This window comes from Podarcis vaucheri (assembly GCF_965113315.1).
Source record: "Podarcis vaucheri genome assembly, chromosome: 5".
Taxonomy (NCBI): Eukaryota; Metazoa; Chordata; class Lepidosauria; order Squamata; family Lacertidae; genus Podarcis; species Podarcis vaucheri.
Genome location: NC_138763.1, coordinates 41,876,905 through 41,897,158, shown reverse-complemented (window position 1 = coordinate 41,897,158; position 20,254 = coordinate 41,876,905). Strand labels below are relative to the sequence as shown.

Sequence of the window (20,254 nt, the reverse complement as noted above, 5' to 3'; positions counted from 1 at the left end):
ACTGAAAGGATGCTAAACCTCTGCAAGCTGTGATATGAGCTTCCCCCTTCACAGTATTAAACAAAAAACTCATTTGACCTCCTTACAGACAGATTCCTGGGTAGAATGCTTAGCTAGGCTGTTACGTTCAGGTGAAAATTACCTGAGTCATCCCTTCTTCTGCCTCCACCACCTTCCAACAGCAGCAAGACACAACGGTCAGCAGCAACAATCAGAGCCCACATGTAAAGAGCTTCCTGCTTCCCACCACCATGGTATCCCGCCACAGATTTGCAAGCCACAATATACTATTTAAGAGAAAGCCTTCTGCCATCTGCTCAGATAATTTTCTACACTTCCCCTGCCCAAACTGGATAACAGAAGAAAGGGAAAGCAGTGTGGATTTAGAAGCAGGACACAGGTTTATTTATAACCGGTCAAGTACTAGTGGGCGGATTAATACAATAAATAAGATTTTTGTCCCGTGTCCTGTTTTCCTCTGCAGAAGTTGTCAAAACAAGAGGGGTCCCCTGGCAAAACCCCCGGACATGAATAATTCCTGCTCACCTCTGCCATCCAATACAAATACTTCCCTACAAAAACAAGCTTAGGAAGGAAGCAAAATTATAAAGTGCAAATTAAAAGGCAATTAAATGCTGGTGGCTTGTCTCACAGCCCACTGGATGTGGAAAAAGTGTTTGGCTGCATCAATGTTCAGTGCCACAAGCTAGCCCCTCCCCAAACCATATTGTGCATTTGAATGCCGAGGGGCACAAGCCAACCACCCTGCTCCATGGCAGAGAAGAGAGAGAAAGAGAGAGAGAGAGAGAGAGAGAGCTCGAACACAGGAAGAATATTGCACATTTTCTCAGTGGCAAGTGATCTGAATTTGCCAGCACCAGGACATTTACATTCAGGGCTCTATCCCCCCCCCCCCCACCTTTGCTCCTCTGCACTCAAGAGGCTCCAATACAAGGAGGACAGCAGAAGTAACCGTGTATTTGGTTTTGGTGCCGAAGTCTTGCTAGTTGTACATTCTTCATCACAGCAGCAGCGCTTATCATTCTAACTCACAATTAAAACCCAATACAAACTGGGTCACCTTAAAATGCTTCCGTTCCACTGCCACCTGGAAAGCCTTTGGAGGATGCAGCATCTCTGAAAAAAGCAACAACCCTAGAACAGACAATTCCTTCAATGGCAAGTTAAGATGATACAGGGCGCTGTGATTTAGTAAATGCTAGTGTCTCCCTCGCCGCAACTGCCAATGTCATGGGCTTGTTCACGTGAGATTACAGCCGAGCCCCCACCCTTCCTATGTTTCAGGATCCTTCACATCGCATCTTAAGCCAGCCCACAGAAGAGAACACAGGTGACAGCACATGCATAACATCAGGACAAACAGGAACTCTGCTAGAACACTCCAGAGCTTGAAGTGCCACTGGAAAGTAAGGAATTGTTTGGCACTGCTGTCTGGTGTGGAAACTCTTTCCAATGCAGAGATGATACATCTTAAATGACTCCACCCAATGAAGTCAATCCTTGACGGAGGTTGAATGCTAGCAACGTACTTTCGATGGGAAGGGGTTTTCTTCCTTGGCTGATGCATCAGCAGCTCTTTCCCAGACCCAAACTTTTGTGTTTAGCAAAAGACTTTTGCCTGAAGTTAGGCACTGGACTTCTGCCCTGTCCAGACAGATGTGGACCACTGCCCTCCCATGCAGGTTTTTGGCATGCTGGTTTTTGTGCTTTCACGTCAAAATTCAGACCACAGCACAGCCTTGTTTCCTTTGTCCACACTGACCACATGGGCTCCAGATGGCGACCATGCCACAGCATTGATTGAGTTGCTGAAACGAAGCATGAAATCAGTTTATTAGATTGCGGAATACACTCAGAGTCCAGGTTAAAGAAAGAAATGCTATTCAGTCTCAGCTGATTCATTTTTTTTAAGCGTGTGCTGCAACTTAGTTGAGCCACTCAAGTTTGCTCAGATGTCATTTCTTAATCTCAATGCATACCAATGATACATTGAATTACGGGGTGATCCTAACCAAGTCTACTCAGATTTAAGCCCTACTGAATTAAATGAGGCTTACTTCCAGGTAAGTGGGGTTAGGATTGTTGCCTTAGTCATTAAACCAATCACTGAGGGAGTGTTAAACTTCAGCTTACAGGCTTCTATATAACTACCTCACCATCACACAAGATCTCTGGCGTTCTGACAGCATCATCTTGCCTCACCTGTGATGCTTGGAGAGTACCCTCTCCACTTTCCCAGTAAGCACATTCCAAATATAGAGTGACCCGTCTGCTGAGCCAGCCGCCACATAATTTCCATCAGGGCTGAAGAATCATGAGTTTGGTTCAGGGAAAGAGCAGAAAAAGATTCATTTATTTACCTTTTTGTCAAGATACTGGCCTCCACCACTAATTTATACTGTGCTCATAATGCAAAATCACTATGTAAGCCAGCCCACACAAAGCCTCCCAGAAATGCAGCACTCTAGCCACAGTTTAAACTAGAGCTTTGAAGTCATAAGCTAAACAGACTCTCTTCAGAGTCAGAAAGGACTATAGTAGTGGTGTCAACACAAATTATTCAACACAAACTGTAGCAGATGAAAGGCGGCAAGGTACCCATGTTGCAGATATTTGGCAATTAATCTGCACTGTTTCCAAAATTCCACCCGCCAACGTGACTATGGTAGAACAGCTGCTTGTCTAGCCAGGTGGCAAAGTGCCATAAAGGAATAGAATGATGGGGACACCCCTTCTGTCAGCTTGGGGAAGTGGGGGAAAGCACACATTTAGTTGCAATGCAATGAAGAGTTGGTGCTAGATTACTTTCTTTTTGTCTAGAGTGTGCTCCACTCATCAGCACTGCAAGCTAGCTTAGGGGCTCTAGAATTCATATTTTTTTTCAGGAAAATTAGTCCACTTTAATGAGATACTCAACCTAAAACCTCTTCTTACTAATCAGTGGGAACTGAATCTTGAGACCAAAGCTTCATACAAGCACAGAACCCCTTATCTACCTTGAAGGGAGAGTACCAAGTTCATCTCTCCACTTTTGCTAATAAGTTTTATTATGTTTTTATATATGCTAGAAGCTGCCCAGAGTGACTGGGGCAACCCTGTCAGATGGGTGGGGTGCAAATAAACAACAACAATTATCATCATCACCACCACCACCACCATCAGATCTTTCACTATGTAGAACCCAGGAAGCAGCGTGTGCAAAAATAATAACATTCACACAAGGAAGTTAAAGTCCTGAAGCTAAAACTGGATAACTTAATTCTTAGAATAAAAAAATATTTTGGAACTCTGGTTACTTGGACATGAAATGTAACATTAATAAAGAGGATTACTCAGGATCTTGAGTGCATAAAATGGAAAGTATCACACATCCCTCTCAAGTGCCCTGTAGTTCAACCAACACTGCTGCTTACCTGAATACAGCTCTGTTCCAATCAGACCCGCATTTAAACCCTTGAGCACTGGAAGAAACACAAAACAAAACAAAAGGTTAAATAAAACTCTATCTTTCACATTTTACTTTTAGGGCAGCTATTAAATAATTGACATTTCATCTCTGCAGATCCAAATATTAATAACCCAACAACAAGGGAACTCCTCACAGCACTCCTTAGATACACAAACCTGGATCACTCCTGGATTTAACAAGCTTCTATATTAGTATGAGATGTACAAAATAGAGGTTTTCCTGGACCAGACTAGCCTACTTACCGTATTTTTCGCCCCATAGGACGCACCAGCCCATAGGACGCACCATGTTTTTTTGGGGGGAAATAAAGAAAAAAAATTTTATCCCCCCCCCCCGGCGCTTGTGGGACCGGCAGCGGGGAGAAGCGCTCTTCTCCACGCTGTCCACCTTCAGACCAGGTCCGGGGACAGCGGGAAGACGTGCTGCGCCTCCCCGCTGTCCCCAGAGCTTGCGGGGCCAGCAGCAGGGAGAAGCACGCATCTCCCCGCCGTCAGCCTCCAAACCACATCGGGAGACAGCGGGATGGCGGTGTTCCGCCTCCCCGCTCTCCCCCGACCTTGTGGGGCTGGCGCTGGGGCTCTCCAGGCTTCAGCGAAAGCCTGCACTCGCCCCATAGGACGCACACACATTTCCCCATCATTTTTGGAGGGGAAAAGGTGCGTCCTATAGGGCGAAAAATACGGTACTACCTTTGCCAGTTATCATCATGGCTAACCCTGCAGTCCTAGTAGCAACGCTACACATACAGCAGGCTTATAACTCCACAACCCACTTGTAAAGCAGTACTCACCTGAAAGTCTGTTTGACAGCACTGACTCTGAGATCAATAATCTTCAACAGGTCATCTCGTGAACAGGTGAGGAGTTCTGTTCTCTCTGGGTTGAGATCTAGAGCTGTAATCCTACCAAGCAATTCCATTTCCCGTACCACACACTCAGTTCTAAAAAACAGAAGAGGACAAGAGTTAGCATTTCTTTTAAGAGTGCCTTGCTCAGCGCTCCCAGAATGCAAAGCCTCACTAGGTAGCAGCAGCATACAGTGGTACCTCAGGTTACATACGCTTCAGGTTACAGACTCCGCTAACCCAGAAATAGTGCTTCAGGTTAAGAACTTTGCTTCAGGATGAGAACAGAAATCGGGCTCCGGCGGCGTGGCAGCAGCAGGAGGCCCCATTAGCTAAAGTGGCGCTTCAGTTTCAGGTTAAGTACGGACCTCCGGAACAAATTAAGTACTTAACCTGAGGTACCACTGTACTATAATAAGGGATGGAAGCCAGATATCATGGTTCACATGCTATACACAGGATTCATTAAATTCTGCGCTGTACCACTCGCAGTCTGGAACAGAATTAGTTTTTCCAAGCATGTGAGCAAGAATTTAAAGACAATCATATTTCTAATCTTCATGCATGCAGAGGAGTATTTTAAGTAGTGGTAGGTGAGCTCATCTCAGTTTGATTCAGAATTGGATCAGCATCCACGAATTTTCTTGGAGAATTCCAGAAAAACTCATCTATTTTCCAAGGGTTCTCTCCCTAGCTCATGTTGTTTTCAGTAAAAATTATCACCTCCTTTTCATGCAACCCCAGACATTAATAACAACTCAGACACAGCTGTGCAACATCCTGCAGGGAACTGTGCAGTCTGAACTATTTGAATAAATTACAGCTCAAGGAATCTCCCATGCCCTGGAAGCAGCGGAACCTCACTGATCATGCTGCCCATTACAAATGAACCAAAGCTAAGTCAGAGGGCCTTTTCAATGTCCCCTTACCCCAGCACATCCTCTATCTCAAACTTACCTAATATCCCAAAAGCGAATTTTCTTATCGAAGTGTCCACTCATCACACACTGTTCTGTGCAGACCAGATCATTGCAGCTGGAGCCAGCAAACACTGTTTTTATACCTTAAAAAAAGAAGACAACAACTATAAGCCCCACACTCCAACCATACTCTTCTCTCAGCAAAAAAACAGTTGAACCCATCACTCATGCACCAAACACAATTACTGTCTTAATCCAATTTCACTAGAACTGTGACTGACCAGTAAGAATGCCAGCCCCATAAGCCAACCCCTCTAATCACAAGCAAAGTAGCTCCAAAGATGTTGTGAGCAACCTCACGCTGTCACAAGAATCTCAAGTAGAACGATGATTTGGTGCCCTCTTGCTGAGCATTATGGTAATACAACATGGTTGAACAAACTAGTTTTGATTCCAAGTAGATATCAGAATCTTAATAGAAGGATGATCAGTACCAAGCTTGTACACTTTTGAAAAGTAACAAGTCAATAAAAGTTTTGCTCTTGTGCCCTTCAACACATGCGAGACACACAAAAAGCAAGGGAACTGCTATTGTATATGTGGAATAGCTTCCTTACAGACTTTGCTGCGCAGGTCCCACAGTTTGAGGGTTCTGTCGTGACTCCCAGATACAATGCGCGCATTGTCCAATAGGAATTTGGCCGACAAGACTTTTCCACTGTGCCCCGTGAGCGTGTGCTAGAAAGAGATTGACATCCTATTAGTGAAAAGGCTTGGCAACAGTTACTCTCTCTAGCCGTGCCATCCAACCATTTAGCAAGAACAGAACGCTGATAATGTTACCCAGACACAAACCCAGTTTGAGATCTAAACAATCCTAGTTTGGTGTGCCAAATGCTGGTTTGCCAAGCACCTGCTGTATAGAAGACCGCATCCACATCTCTTAGTTGGATAAGGTGTCAGCAACCATAGAGGGTGGGCGTATGAGCCATGATTGCTAAATGGAAACTCAAGCCTTCAGTGGGAGTACCGTATATCCCAAATTACCTGGTGCCAGGGATATGCAACAGGAAATGGGTTTCACCACTTTGTCCTGCTTCCCAGAGATATATGGCTGGCCATCTTTGGAGAAGGAATACTAGTCTAGCTAGACTTTGGTCTGATCCATAGGGAACTGCCTTATACCAAGTCAGACCATTTGTCTATCTAGCATAGTATCGTCTACACTGACTAGTTGCAGCATTCCAGGGTTTCACGCAAGAAACTTCTCCAGCCCTACCAGGACTTGCTGGGGATGGAACTCGGGCCCTTCAGCATGCAAGGCACGTGCTCTAGCATAGAGTCACAGTCTTTCAGGGAAGCAATTCCTAGAATCTTGAGGCCTCCCCCCCCCCCGCAAGTTCACACATATTAGTATTTACAGTTAAATGAAGCTCCTTCTACTTGGTCCCTTCGAGCCTCTAGTCTACTGTCAACTCCAACTAACAGTGGAGGCTATTGCAGCTATCCTATCCTAGAAGATTTTGAACTGGAGTTGCTGGAAGCTGCACCATCTGCACGCCGTTTGCATGGCAGAGAGGGAGCAAACTGGAGAGTGAAAGAGATGGACGTGAAATGTGTCTTTATGCTTACAAAGACCAACTTCAAAATGCAAAGGAGAAATACGCTACTTTTATCTGTTCACCAACCTAGAACTGGTCTGCTTCCACCAAAGCCAATATCATTCTTCAGCAGTGTTTTAATATTAATGTTAAGCAAAATTCTGCAAAGTATAAAAATTTCTCAGGAAGGTTCTCTTTCAGAACCTCTCCTGGTTTGCTGATCTCTCAACAGTACGTTCTACCTGTATCAGCAATCTGCACCTGCCAAATTAGCTGTAAGACTGCTTTGTAAGTAAAAGCAGAAAAGAGATTAACGAGCCACTCAATTTTGAAAGGTGTCAAGAGCTGCAGTTAAAATCCTGCAGCACATCCACACAAATTTCTAACACTTTTTGATATTTAGAAGACAAGTGAGAAGCAGGCATACATGCCACACCTGTGGGGAAAAGATACTCACCCGTAACCGATGATCATCCACGGTCCAGATCCTACTGGCAAAGTCATTTGAAGCGGCTAATAAATAAGAACCCTGGGGAAACACAATTTTAAACTCTTTCAATATGATCTTTCTTCTTGTAGAACAAGGACGGGGAACCTCTGGTCTTGCCGATGTTGTATGGACTACAACTTCCAGGCGACCTAACCCACCAACTGGAGGGGACCTAGTTCTCTCATTGTTGTAGCAATGTTTTCTAGAACCGCTACCACCTGTGTGGTCATCTGCATCAAAGGAATATTGTATCCGTCTGTCACCATCTTATTTCAGATCACTGCCACATCCTGCTACTTCTTCTTGACCTCCTATTAGGTCTCTTCCTGTCCCCTCTTTTGATGCTGAGACAGTGGGTACCCTTATCATTAAGATTCTGTATTGTCTTTAAGCTGCTTTCTGTTTCACCTTCTTACCCGAAGTTAAAGAACCTCTCACCCAATTTTCTCTACTCATCTACCACTGCTCCATCTTTTCACACTTAGTGCCCCACCCCACCCCATTCCTTCTCCCACTTTCTTCCTGCCACAGTTGATAACTTGACAAGAGCTCTTGAGAAAAATGTTTTGCTGCAAAAGAGGTCTCAGCTAAAAATTTGAGATCATATACCCATAAAGTGGCTCCAATACCTCAAAAACTCCATTATCTGTTTATGTTGGATAACAATGTCAGTCAGGTCTACCCAGTGCTCTAGAGTAACACAAACTGAACGTATCTCTATTTATCAGCAAATACTCTCCCAATCATAGCATGTCTAGAGTATGATGGAAGCGAAAATGCTGGGAGCTGTGATGGTAAAGGAGGCAAAACCACTAGGCAAATCAGACCTTTTACTGTTCATCACTGACCTCAGCAAAACACTGTTAGATCTAAAAAGAAGCAGAGATTTATGCCATGTGCCTCACGGGTTATGAAACTGTGACATTTTATACCTTGGCAAAAAATCAGTGCATGTTATATACAAAAGGCATAAGCAAGTCAATCTTACGAAAAGGACAGTATTAATCAGCGCTAAAATGGCTCAAATTTTGTACCTATTTCTGGACGATTGTGTCATTTCCTCCCTTATCTATTTTGTGCTTATTTCAGAGACATGGTTTGGGAAGTGCAGTGGGAAACAGTTGCAAAAAAAAAGGGCTATAATAAATACTCACCGCACTATCAAACTCTATGCTTGTAATCCCTGCATTACTGCCAGATAGAGAGCCTTTAAGTTCACACTTTTCTGTGGTGCAAGAAAAAAGAAACAAGAGTTAGGAGGCAGGAAAAAGATTGAACCCATGTCTATTTCATTCAGCGAAAAGCAAGAGTAACATGTATTTATTTCATTTCATTATTTTCTTAGAGGATTTAAAACTAGTTCTTCATTCAAAGAAACGTCAGGGCAGGATGCAACAAAAATACACAATAAAACGGCCTGAAAAAAATCAAACCATCACAATAAATAAAGTTATCAAGTCATGTATCATTATGGAGGGATACTTTGGGATGATTTCTGATGTTGTTATACAGATATTGAAGAAAAGTATTTGAAAAAAGCAACATAATAATGAAAAGACACAGATCTGATATTTCAGGATCAGTGACATACAACTAAGTCGTATACCTTTTCTTGATGATAGGAAGCTGATCTGCAAACAAGACAGACTACTACTTCTGGCTTACTGGTCCACTGTCTGACTGACAGTGACTCTTCAGAGTCTTGGTCAAAGAGACAGATAGAAAGACAGACAACACAGACAGACACTCTTTCCCAGTTCTGGTACCCAATAGCCTTTTCACTAGAAATGTTTGGGACCAAACCTGGAACCTCTTGCATCCAAAGCAAATGCTGTCCCACTGGAATGATGAGTTCTCCCTTCTCTGAGTAGCAAACAGTTCTGGAGAAGACATTTATCATCACAGCTGAGTGGGGAGTTGAAGATGAGTTTCCTACATCCAAACCCAACATCCTAGTCACCATATGAGAATGGCTCTTTCAAACGTTCTGCACTGTAGCTGCAGATCTTCACAATTATTTTGAAGATGTCAACTATGGGATCAATCTTAGGAGGAAGCTCATTTGTACCTATTTAAGGAACTTACCTCCACAAACTTCCCAGAGTTTGACTCTCCGGTCCAGGCCTCCTGTTGCCAGTAACCGGGAGCCAGGGCTGAACTGCACCGCATTCACCTCCCCATCGTGCGCATCCTGGGGGATGGAAAAGAAACAGGACATGAACAGTTATAGATGGTATCAAGAGACACTCCAGCCTACAAGAGAGACTGCAAGCTTGAAGCATGAAGCACACTCACACAGTGTAACACCAAGTGGATCATTTGTCAAAACTACTGTTTTCCTGTTTGATTTCAACTACATGAAACCAAGCATATATAACAACCAGATCTCTAGAATAAACATCCCTAGAACAATGGCTGTGGTCTCTCAACCAGCTAAGATGGTTAGGGGACTCCTGCCCATAATTTTTTAGATGGAACGAATTTCTCCTCTCACCATTCACAATCACGAGGTCTCAGCTTGAAAACTAAAGATCATGCACATTAAGACACATCCCAAAACTACTGGCTCCTTGACTCATTTTGTCAGATAGCAGTCGGTGCCAAGCCGCTTACACTTTGGCAGCATGCACTGACTTTATCCGCATATTGTCAGCAGCCTCGTAACACCTCACAGCATTACTAAAGTGTGGATGGGAGACAGAAAGCAGAAAGCTGCTGGGAGCTGAGAAAGTAGCGGGTGTGCAATTCACCAGTGCAATCAGAGATTTATGACATCATCACTGACCTCAGCAAAGCATCTATTAATGAACGAGTCTGTGACTTGTTTTAGAAAACTCTAAAACCGGGGCCCAATTTCGGGCTCCCCTTGTCAGCCAAGCCAATTATTGTGGGCATCAGGACCCTGCCTCTCCCTCTGCCATGGGCAATTACTTGGCTCCTCTCCTAGGCTCCAGGCCTGTTTTGCACAGCAGTCAGGTTAACCTCTAGCCTTCCTCCCAATCTTGGAGCTGGGGGGGGGGGGTCAGGGATTCCCTCCCACTTCTGCTGCTCCAAAGTTGCGAGAAGGCAGGCTGGAACAGGTCGGGCTCACCAGCGGATGGTAGGACACTCACCACTGCAAGCACGGTGAGTGAAGATGTGAAAGCAAGAGAGGGACATCTGCATAAATGGTTACAATTACATAATGACGACATCAGTAAAACAGATTTACCTAGAAGTTAAGCTACCAAGCTTTACATCTAAAGATAATGTCTCTCAAATATACTTACAAAGACACACAGAGCGGTGGTAGGGACTCGCACCTCTTTGCCTGCGCCTGGATGTGCCTCCACGTTATCTTGAGGGGTGGGGCATGAGGATAAAGAGCGTCTCCTGAGAAAGGGCACAACCAATGCATATAGTCAGGCACAGTTGGGAACCAGCTGTGTCTTCAAATTATAGGCAGGGAGATGATCCCGACTACACAATAGGGTAAGAATGGGAGGGAAGGGGCAGAGAAACTTCAGCCCAATTCAGGTATAACAGCAGTTGGGTGGTTACACCCACAGAGATGGCTTTGCATGGTTGGGACTCCCCTGGCTGCTATAATCTTTGCAACTGGCTTCTCCCGTGGACCTGATGGATGGCATGGTAACTTGATATTGCTGTTGGCCTGGGGATGGACTCACCAACATTACAGCAGCCTTATGGAGTCCTGAGTTAAAACTAATCAATTCAAAGATCACTGCTAAGACAAGCTCCTGCAGCTTTTCAATTTATTTTAAAGAAATGTTTATTTTTCTCCCATATAAAGTAAATCCCACTGAATTGCAAAGGTATATACTCCTCAGTCTAAAGCTCACATTGCATTTCTACACCTAGACACGGATGCTCAGCTCAGTGCAGGAAGGACTACAATGAAAGGCCACAGCACAGTCATTGCAACTACAGTTAACTTACAATTAATATTGCTCTTGTTTTTAACCCAGCCCTCATCTAAGAGGGTAAAGTGCACCTTTTAACAGGGAAGTCTTTTCACTGCTACAGTTAACAACATCAAAACAAGGCAGTTACTTCAACATCCCTCACTCACATGCTGGATTAAGTGTGAATAATTTCAAGCAAATTTTCACCTGGCAGTATCAGAAGAGTGATGTCCCAAAAGGGGAGACTCAGACAGACTGGAGGGAAAGATCAGAGGTCAGCACACAGCAGATGTAAGGAACAGGAAGTTGAAAACAAAAGAAAAAAAGGGGGCGGGGAGGCAGAAGCTAGAAAAAAAGGCTGAGATAAGGACAACTGTTTGCAATCCTTGCATCACTGTAATATTGGTGCATATTGTACCGATATTTAACAAAAGAGGCGAATGTATTCTAACCTACCCAAATATATTAGTGATAGAGTCCAGAAGGCCTCCAGCTGGCTGGGAGTGTCGCTTACTAAAGAGGAGGGGAGGACAGATTTAAATCTTGTTGTTCAAGCAGAGATCAAAAACACACATAGCCCACAGCATGCAACAAGGAGAGCATTTCTCCTCGAACCCCAGCTTCAAGCAGGAAATTCAAATTCAGGACAGTCAAAAAAGTCACCACGTTAGAACTGAAGAAATAAAAATGCTCGCATCACCAATTATGAATTGAGCGCAATTCATGTTGGCCTAACAGCAGGAAGAGGAGGCACCTTACAGAGGTTTAAGCCATTAAGATTTTGAGAATAAAATTAATAATTTGTATTAAGAAATAAGTTTTCAGAGCTAAACAAAGCAATCAGGTGGTTATGATCCAGAAGAGGAGCTTATACAGAAATATTTTCATAGCCGAATATTAAACTGAAAGAATAGCTCCATAAGAAAAGGATATATTTTTATTTTGAAAATAAAAATTGTGATAAGAGCTTTGGCCCACTACAGTTGGGGGAGATAAAGATCTGTCTCCATCACTCTCTCTGTCTATCAGTCTCCCAAATACTTAAAGCCAGCCTGCTTCCTGCTTCCCTTCCACCTGCAGTTGCTGCCACTATTACAGGGCTTTGCCACACCCAGACACAGAGTGATGGGTTAATTACAGCTCTCCAAAGCTGTGAGAGCCAATTTAGGTAGCTGTGTCATGGTTCTTTCAGTCAAGAGAACTGTCTGCAACAGCTCCACATCATGCCTCCTCTTCATTGGAACAGGACCACAGACCTGACCATACCGCCAGCTCCTGGCCTCCCTTGCATTAGCACTGCAGTGCTCCCTCCAGTTCCAGGAACAAGAACCAGCATGGCAAAGGGAATTTGTGGAAAAGAAGGCAGCAGCTGCTCACACTCTGTTTTCCTGGGAGAACTTACAAGTCAGGAAACTGTAGTTCTGGGATACTTCCATTTAGGTATAATGATATTGTAAAAAAAAGAGATCTCCCTAGCTAAAAAAAGGTTCTGTGGAAAAGTGAGAGGTCACTCATACTAAAAACAATTCTGATGCTTCACAGGGTTTCACAACTACTCATATTTTGAATGGCATGGACATAGTTCAAGGACCTTTTCCCAATGAAATGAACGGGAACACAGAACTCCAACCTAACAGGGACTGCATAGGAGATATACTCAAGTACATTCATTGCTTCCTCAGATGCTGACATTTGTTAGCCAAGAAATCACAAATACATCCATACTGGAAATAACAACTCTCTCAAAAGTATTTTCCCTTTCAGGATACAATAGCAGCAGTTCTCAAACCGCTACACCATTAAGGATATGTGCAATTCCTTTCCCCACCCTTGAAATTCTTTATTAGCTTCTTGTGGATCAGGGCAGGGGATCCATTATTTTATCCCCATTCTTCTTACCTGGCTGTTCGATTGACAGCGCGCACCGGAGATGTCTCATCAGCAGGGTCAGAGGTTTCATCCGCCAGCACTTCAATATCGTCATCCCTGGAGGACAGGACCGTGCCTTTTTTGAATCATTTGAGAGTTGAAGGACATTCAGGCATTTGGGCTAAGCAACTCCCTGCCCCCTCAACAGAATTCATAAGCTTGCTTCCTTATATGGCTAAAGGGAAAGTGCACTTTTACAGACACCTTCTTTATGCGCACTAAGGAATTATGGGAATAATTAGCCTAACAGTAAGGAGAGTTTTGCCACTGATGTTTTATTTGTTTTTTTGTTTTTATTACCTGTTGATTTTTAGAGTATTTTTACTGTGAAGCGTTGGCTTTGCCCAATCCAAACCTAAGTTGCCTTGAGCATCTAAGTAAGGCGGGATTCTACCCATCCTTTCAGTCAAATTTTGCCTTTGAAATTCAAGCTGAGCCCGCATACATAGTTTACATTTTACAAAGTGTGATTTCTGTGCACTCCAGGGATAATAAAAGAAAATGAGAGAAAGCAAATCTGGGCTCTATGTTGACGTAACCTCAAGCACAGAACTGATCAGCTTTCACATACTAGTAATTTAGATCAATATTTAAAAATATTTTTGATTGTAGGTGGTTTTTTTTAAAAAAAAACTGTAGTAAGTATAAACTAACAGTAGCTTGTTACTTTCCAGGAAAGTAGGAAATTCAATTTGATGTGGAAGCTTGAGGTGTCTTCCCTACCACTGCCTTCTGAATTCTCTCAAATCAGCAAGCCAAGGATAGCCCAGAATGGTTGGCTGGGGGTTCAGAGGTGTGCATGGACCACAGGTTAAGAACCCCTGATGTAGTGGAACATTCCTCTTTTCCGAAGAGGCTGCTGAAGGAGGAGACGCACCACAGCAACAGCTCGCCCGCTTCCTTTTTTGCCGGTTCCCCACTGCATTCCCTAATGCTCACAATGCAGGGACCTCCAGTTTCCTGACCTCACAGGGAAACCCTCCCCATCTCTTCTCTATCTCATCCATTTCTACAATCAAGTAATGCAACACTGCCAACTTAAAAGCTGTGAGCTTATTTTGCATTCCTCCGTTCTCTTACAGGTAAAATTAAGAACCTTTCCCCCACTTGACCGCACACTTCAAAGCGCAGAATGCTATAGTCAAAATTCAATGAAGAACATTCAAAGCTTGAACAGACCAGTAATGTTCATTGTGGGGTCTGCGTCTGCTTCCTAGGACTGGCATATGTAGACATTAGGGAAGAATGAGGTGAGGGAAGACTTACTGTTCAATTGGCAGTGGCTCCTTTGCAGCTTCTGCTAGTTCCTTCTGAAGCTTGGCTTGCCGTCTTCTATGAGGGAAAACAGAAATGCTAGGTAATCCTGTCACTGGCTGACATTCTCTTAAGGAGTGTGCAAATGATTCAAAAATATCAAGGGTCCAATAATCAGAGGCTGAAATCCCAACTGTCTTACTGAGTTCAGCACAATCACCAAGAAGTGCTTCAATAAATATCTCTATGTCATATTGATTTCTACTGCCTTTCGAATTCTCTCCCAAAGGAGGCTCAGCCGATGTTCACCATTTTTTGCATTGCATCTTTGTGTACCACTTAAGATGTTTGTAGTTAAGTGTCATAGAAATTGTTTAAATAAACAAATAAGAAGTACTCCAAGCAACTGAAACCACATGTACCACCAGTGACATAGCTAGAACCAAGGATGCACCCAACCTACACACTTGATCTTTCAGGTAGAGTTCAATCCCATTTTCAGAAGGTCACCTGTCCAATTCTGGGACATGAGAATCACCAACCGACAAGGATTCAGTCTCAGTTTTTTGCCCCACCTCCAGCCTATTACAGCGCCCAGACATCAGTTCAGTATTCACACAGCCTTCCCTGACTCAGATGGCACAAAGAAATACAACTGGGTGTCATCAGATGGTACCCAGCTCCAAACTTCACCCAATGCTTTCACTCAGGAGACAAGATTAGCATTACAAGCATGCATGCAAATGAGGACCAATTGAACAGACACAAGCTGTATTACATAAACCATTCTTTAACTGCTCTACATTCAGGTCGACTTCAATCTCAAAAAATGCCCTTCGCCACGATTCATTGAGTCGTTAAGTGGCCAGGATTACTGGAAAAAATACTGAGATCTACACACAAAGACACAGAGTTTCTATGTTCACCCAGAAAAGATGGGGATAACATTTGGGGGAAATAAATTTTGGGGAGGGGCCTCTATTGCATATTTAGGGGTTGGTATCATACCTGGAATCTTTCTCATTTTCTGCATTGAGCCGATTAGCTTCTTGAGCTTTCTCTGCCATCCAGCGTGTTACCAGCTCTTGGTTATCTTCCGTAGTTTTTCTCAGTTTTTCCTCAAGGGCAGTAAAGGTAATCTGGAGTGCATCATACTCATCCTTAAGAGTCTGATTGGCTCTTTCAAGATCTTGTAGCTTGTTCCGCAGGTCCTGGCACTCTGTCTCTAGTTCAGATATCTTCTGCAAATATTCTACAATCCTTTAAGAGAGGCAACCCATATATTTATTATTTAGGTGGCGCTGTGGGTTAAGCCACAGAGCCTAGGACTTGCCAATCAGAAGGTCGACGGTTCGAATCCCCGCAATGGGGTGAGCTCCCATTGCTTGGTCCCTGCTCCTGCCAACCTAGCAGTTCGAAGGCACATCAAAAGTGCAAGCAGATAAATAGGTACCGCTCTGGCGGGAAGGTAAACGGTGTTTCCATGCGCTGCTCTGGTTCGCCAGAAGTGACTTAGTCATGCTGGCCACATGACCTGGAAGCTGTACGCCGGCTCCCTCGGCCAATGAAGCGAGATGAGCGCCGCAACCCCAGAGTCAGTCATGACTGGACCTAATGGTCAGGGGTCCCTTTACCTTTACTTTACCCCAGTCTAATTCTTAAACATGACTCAGGTAGCTCACTACACTTAAAGATCACTTAAATAGTATAACAAAACCGAAGGAAATAAAAACAGGCAGGCAGGCAGATAAAGCACAGTATTAAAAAAAGCCACCAGCTACCTGTCAGGGCAAAAACATGTCAGAATAAAAAGGTATTCACCCACCAGTGATAGCAGGAGAGGTGGGCATCCAAATTTCACAAGGGCAAAATGCTCCACAAAGTTGGTGTGGCCACTGAGAAACCCCCCTGACATTATTACAGACCGTGCTTCTGATGTGGGATATAAATAAGGGCTTCTTCACCTGTTCTTACGACAACAGGCAGGTGAGTACAAAATAAGTCAGTCCCTTCACTTATGATGGACCCAAGACATTTAAGGCCCTACAAATAGTCACCAACACTTTTAATTGAGTCCAGAAGCAAAATGGTAGCAAGTGTCAGCTATGCAAGGCAGGTGTAGTAAGATACCAAGGGCACCCACCCACCAGCCTCCTTGCTGCCACATTCTGGACTACTGAAGCATCTGAATACTCTTAACAGTAGCCTTATGTAAAGCACTTTGCAATAATCCAGTGTAACCAAGGCATGTGTTACCACAGCCAGGTCTGGCTTCCCCGGGAAAGGGCAGAGCACGTGCACCAGCCAAAAGTGGGCAAAGACACTCAGTTTCAATGAGAATTCAACCAAAAATTGGCATCCAGCACCAAAATCAAATTCTGTAAGTAGTAAATGGGTTCTACTCACTTTGTATTATTCGTTTGCATCTCACTGTCCTTCTGTTGTATTTGGTTTTTCAGGTCAATCACAGACTGGGCCAACTGTGAAGGAAACTATGTTACTGAGGGAAAGCAACTATTAATACTGTCTACTTTTTGTGTTTGATTTTTCTCTAACCTCAGTGTTTCATTTTTTCCTGAACACCCAAGTATACATACACCTGCCAACTTAGCATAACATTTCATGCATCCTGAAATCGTACTATTATTTATTAAGTATTTATTAAAACATTTATTACAAATATTTACTCTAGTCTTTGAAAACATATGGAATATTTGCTAGACCCATGTAACTAATTTTCACTTAGAATACATCTACCGAAAGTTATAACTATGACATAGGTCTGTTGATTTCAATGGGTCTACTCTGAGTAAAAGTTAGCTGAATACAACCTAAGTGTCTTTATTGTTTTTCCTTGAAGAGATACCTGCGTAATTATTAACCAATGTCACAATATTAGTATACAGTCAAACCTTGGTTCTCAAACAGCTCCGGTTTTGAATGCTTTGGCTCCCGAACACCAAAAACCTGGAAGTAAATGCTTTGGTTTCGAATGTTTTTTGGAACCCAAATGTCTGATGCGACTTCTGTTTTGAGTTTCCCTATTGAACTGAGGCTTCCGCTTTCAGTTTTAGAACGTTTCGGAAGTCGAATGGTCTTCCGGAATGGATTACGTTTGAAAACCGAGGTTCTACTGTACAGAAGTTAAGTTTTCAAACTTCTGAATCCCACAGTAAGCCTATAATTACTCTGGTACCACTGCAAAAGAACAGTATTGAAATGTTACACATGGATAAAATGGGTGCTCCTAACCTCGCCACGTTTCTTGTGCAGCTCTGTCAGCTCCTCTTGATGCTTAATTCTAAGCTGGGCTATTTCTTGCATGTGACAATCATTCCTTGCACCATCATGTCCTGGACTGGAATTTTCCAGAGGATGAGAAAAGAAAAATTCTGAGTTTTTAATTCACAAAGCATTTCAAACTACTTTTTATCCAATTTCCATAGTCCATTTTTCTATCAAAATTTTTGTTTCAGATGGCTATCCCTATATTTAACATATTTAACTTCATTTAAGAGAGTAAAATTAATGTTTCAATGTAGAACTTAGATTACATAAGCAGAGCACCGTATCTCCATATCAAGATTTTCTTTTTTCCTGTTCGTTACACCAGTGATTTTATGTACTTTGTTGACCATTTTAGCTATGGGTGAATTGATCTCCAAGATAAATGCCCGCAGTTCCTGCAGATATAGTGAACATCCATTCTCTCTTCATACCCTATAGATATCCTATATGGCTCAAAATCATACTAGCTAAACTTTTCAAAAACTTAGTATTACCAACACATTTAGCATATCATTTCTATCACTGAATATTAAATAATATGTACCCTTCCTTGGGACTAAGCCCAATGGTATTGAGAAGTTACATCCAAGAAAATGTGTACAGGGATCAGACAATGAGCATTATAGCAGTTCTTAGCAGTACAGTGGTACCTCTGGATGCGAACGGGATCTGTTCCTGAACCCCGTTCGCATCCTGAAGCGAATGCAACCTGTGTCCGCACGTCATGATTCGCCGCTTCTGCGCATGACGTCATTTTGAGCGTCTGCGCATGCGTGAGTGGCGAAACCCGGAAGTAATGCACTCCGTTACTTCCGGGTCGCTGCGGAGCGCAACCCAAAAACGCTCAAGCTGAAGCAACTTCAACCCGAGGTATGACTGTAGTTTTAATAACTGCTATACAAGAGAGCTAAAATATATTCATATATTAAGAACATAAAAGCCTTGCTGCATCAGACCAAACACCCATCAATTCCAGCATTCTGCATTCAGTGTGATCAGCCAGAGGTCTATAGGAAGCCCTAGAAGGACATGCATGCAACAGCACTTTCTCACTAATACTGGAAGCAGAACATAGCCATTATGACAAATAGCCATCGTTGGTGGAAAAGGAACAACACCAGACACAGTAACCATCACTTGTACTGATTCAGCAAGTACCTGATCTCATGCCGGCTTGGCAAGTCATATTTTTCCACTTGTAGCTTGTCAGCCAGCACTGAATGGAAATCTGACTTCTCCAGGAGCTTGTTATCTAATGAGGAGTTCAGTTAAAAACAAAAGAAACCACCAGTTTTACAATCCAGCAATAAGATGATAATGTTTTACTTACTATAACCTTTGCACCGGAAAACAACATTATAAAAGCAACATTCTCCATACATGCTCTCATAAGTATAAGGCCATTAAAACAGGGCTGGCTACTTCAATCTGACTAAGAAAATTTCAAGAGACTCTCACCCAGACGACTGTTTACAATCCCGCAAGAATAACCTTCCTCACACACTAAGGCCTCTCACACACAATCATTTGGTTGGCAGTCAGTTTTGAACAATGTATGCTGTTGGGGCTAAGCTGGAGACTTTCAAGCAGCCACCAAAACCTTTACTTACACTGCAAGATAATCTCTTCAAAGGCTTGTCTCTGCAGCCGGTCCCGTCGCCTCAATTCGTCCAGGATGTGCCGCTTCCAGGCGGGGAGGCTCGCTGCCCTGAGTCCAGAAGACATCTTGCCTTCTCAGCCTCCTCAAGAGTTGAGCCGCCGGCCTGGCAACACCTTCTCCCCCCTGCGAGGGGCTCTATGAAAGCGAAACGACGAGCCCTAAGAAACAGCAGAGGAGAAAATGAATCAAGGGGCGCGGCGGTCGGTTCAAGGAAAAGAGAGGAAAGGAAAAGCGAAGAGGAAGCGCCTGGAGAAGGCGGCGGGAAGGGGAAAGCATGGAGGGGAAAGGGAGGCGTCCAGCTGCCCTGAGCCGACTGGGGCGGCCCGCGGGAGAGGGATGGGCGAAGAGCTCACCGCCGGCTACTGAGGAGGAATGGCGCAGCCGCGGAGCTTCCCTCCTCTGCAGGGGCCCTTCGCCATTCTTCCCCCGGGCCGCAGCCCCCATCCAGCCCCACGGCAACTTCCCGCAGGCGCTCTGTCGGTCCCGGTCGTATAGCGTCAAGAGGGACCTTCCACGCCGGAGTCGCAGGTTAATGACGTCACATCCTAGTCCGCTGCGCCTGACTGACCATTTCAGCGACATTAGCAGCGTCGTCCCGCCGTAGCTGCACGACCCTGATTTTCTCTGTCACTGTGTTCCCTCCTCCACGCGCTCCAAACATTGCTGAGACTCTGCCTCATTTAGGAGAGCGGATTTAAGAGACTGGCAAATGCGCAGGTCGACTCTGTAAAAAAAAAATGGCCGCGGGCAGAGGGCTTTCCTGAGCTGCTCCGTTTTTTGTTTTCTTTTTTAATAGTCTGTGCACCGGCCTCCTTCTTGGGAACGGATCCTGGGAAGAGGCGTCTCCGAAGCCGCCATCTTAGGACGGGAATC

General features: G+C 43.9%; 1 protein-coding gene across 5 annotated transcripts; it reads right to left on the bottom strand.

The window, feature by feature from the left end:
* Positions 1–378: 378 nt before the first annotated feature.
* Positions 379–19,902, bottom strand: ATG16L1 (autophagy related 16 like 1). 5 transcript variants are annotated; one of them, XM_082223425.1, is made up of 20 exons: positions 19,685–19,902; positions 19,332–19,539; positions 18,880–18,973; positions 17,686–17,791; positions 16,840–16,913; positions 15,442–15,693; positions 14,446–14,511; positions 13,150–13,236; positions 11,707–11,763; positions 11,458–11,505; positions 10,615–10,717; positions 9,431–9,536; positions 8,500–8,570; positions 7,313–7,384; positions 5,872–5,992; positions 5,292–5,397; positions 4,281–4,430; positions 3,435–3,482; positions 2,224–2,325; positions 379–1,829 (listed from the first exon to the last, which is right to left on the bottom strand). In XM_082223425.1, the coding sequence occupies exons 2-20, from the start codon at positions 19,444–19,446 to the stop codon at positions 1,736–1,738; spliced, it is 1,872 nt and encodes a 623-aa protein (XP_082079551.1). In that variant the 5' UTR covers positions 19,447–19,539; positions 19,685–19,902; the 3' UTR covers positions 379–1,735. The 5 variants fall into 5 exon arrangements, with proteins under 5 accessions (XP_082079551.1, XP_082079550.1, XP_082079553.1 ...); XM_082223424.1 differs by having other exon boundaries at positions 19,735–19,900; XM_082223427.1 differs by lacking the exon at positions 11,707–11,763 and having other exon boundaries at positions 19,735–19,899.
* Positions 19,903–20,254: the final 352 nt, after the last annotated feature.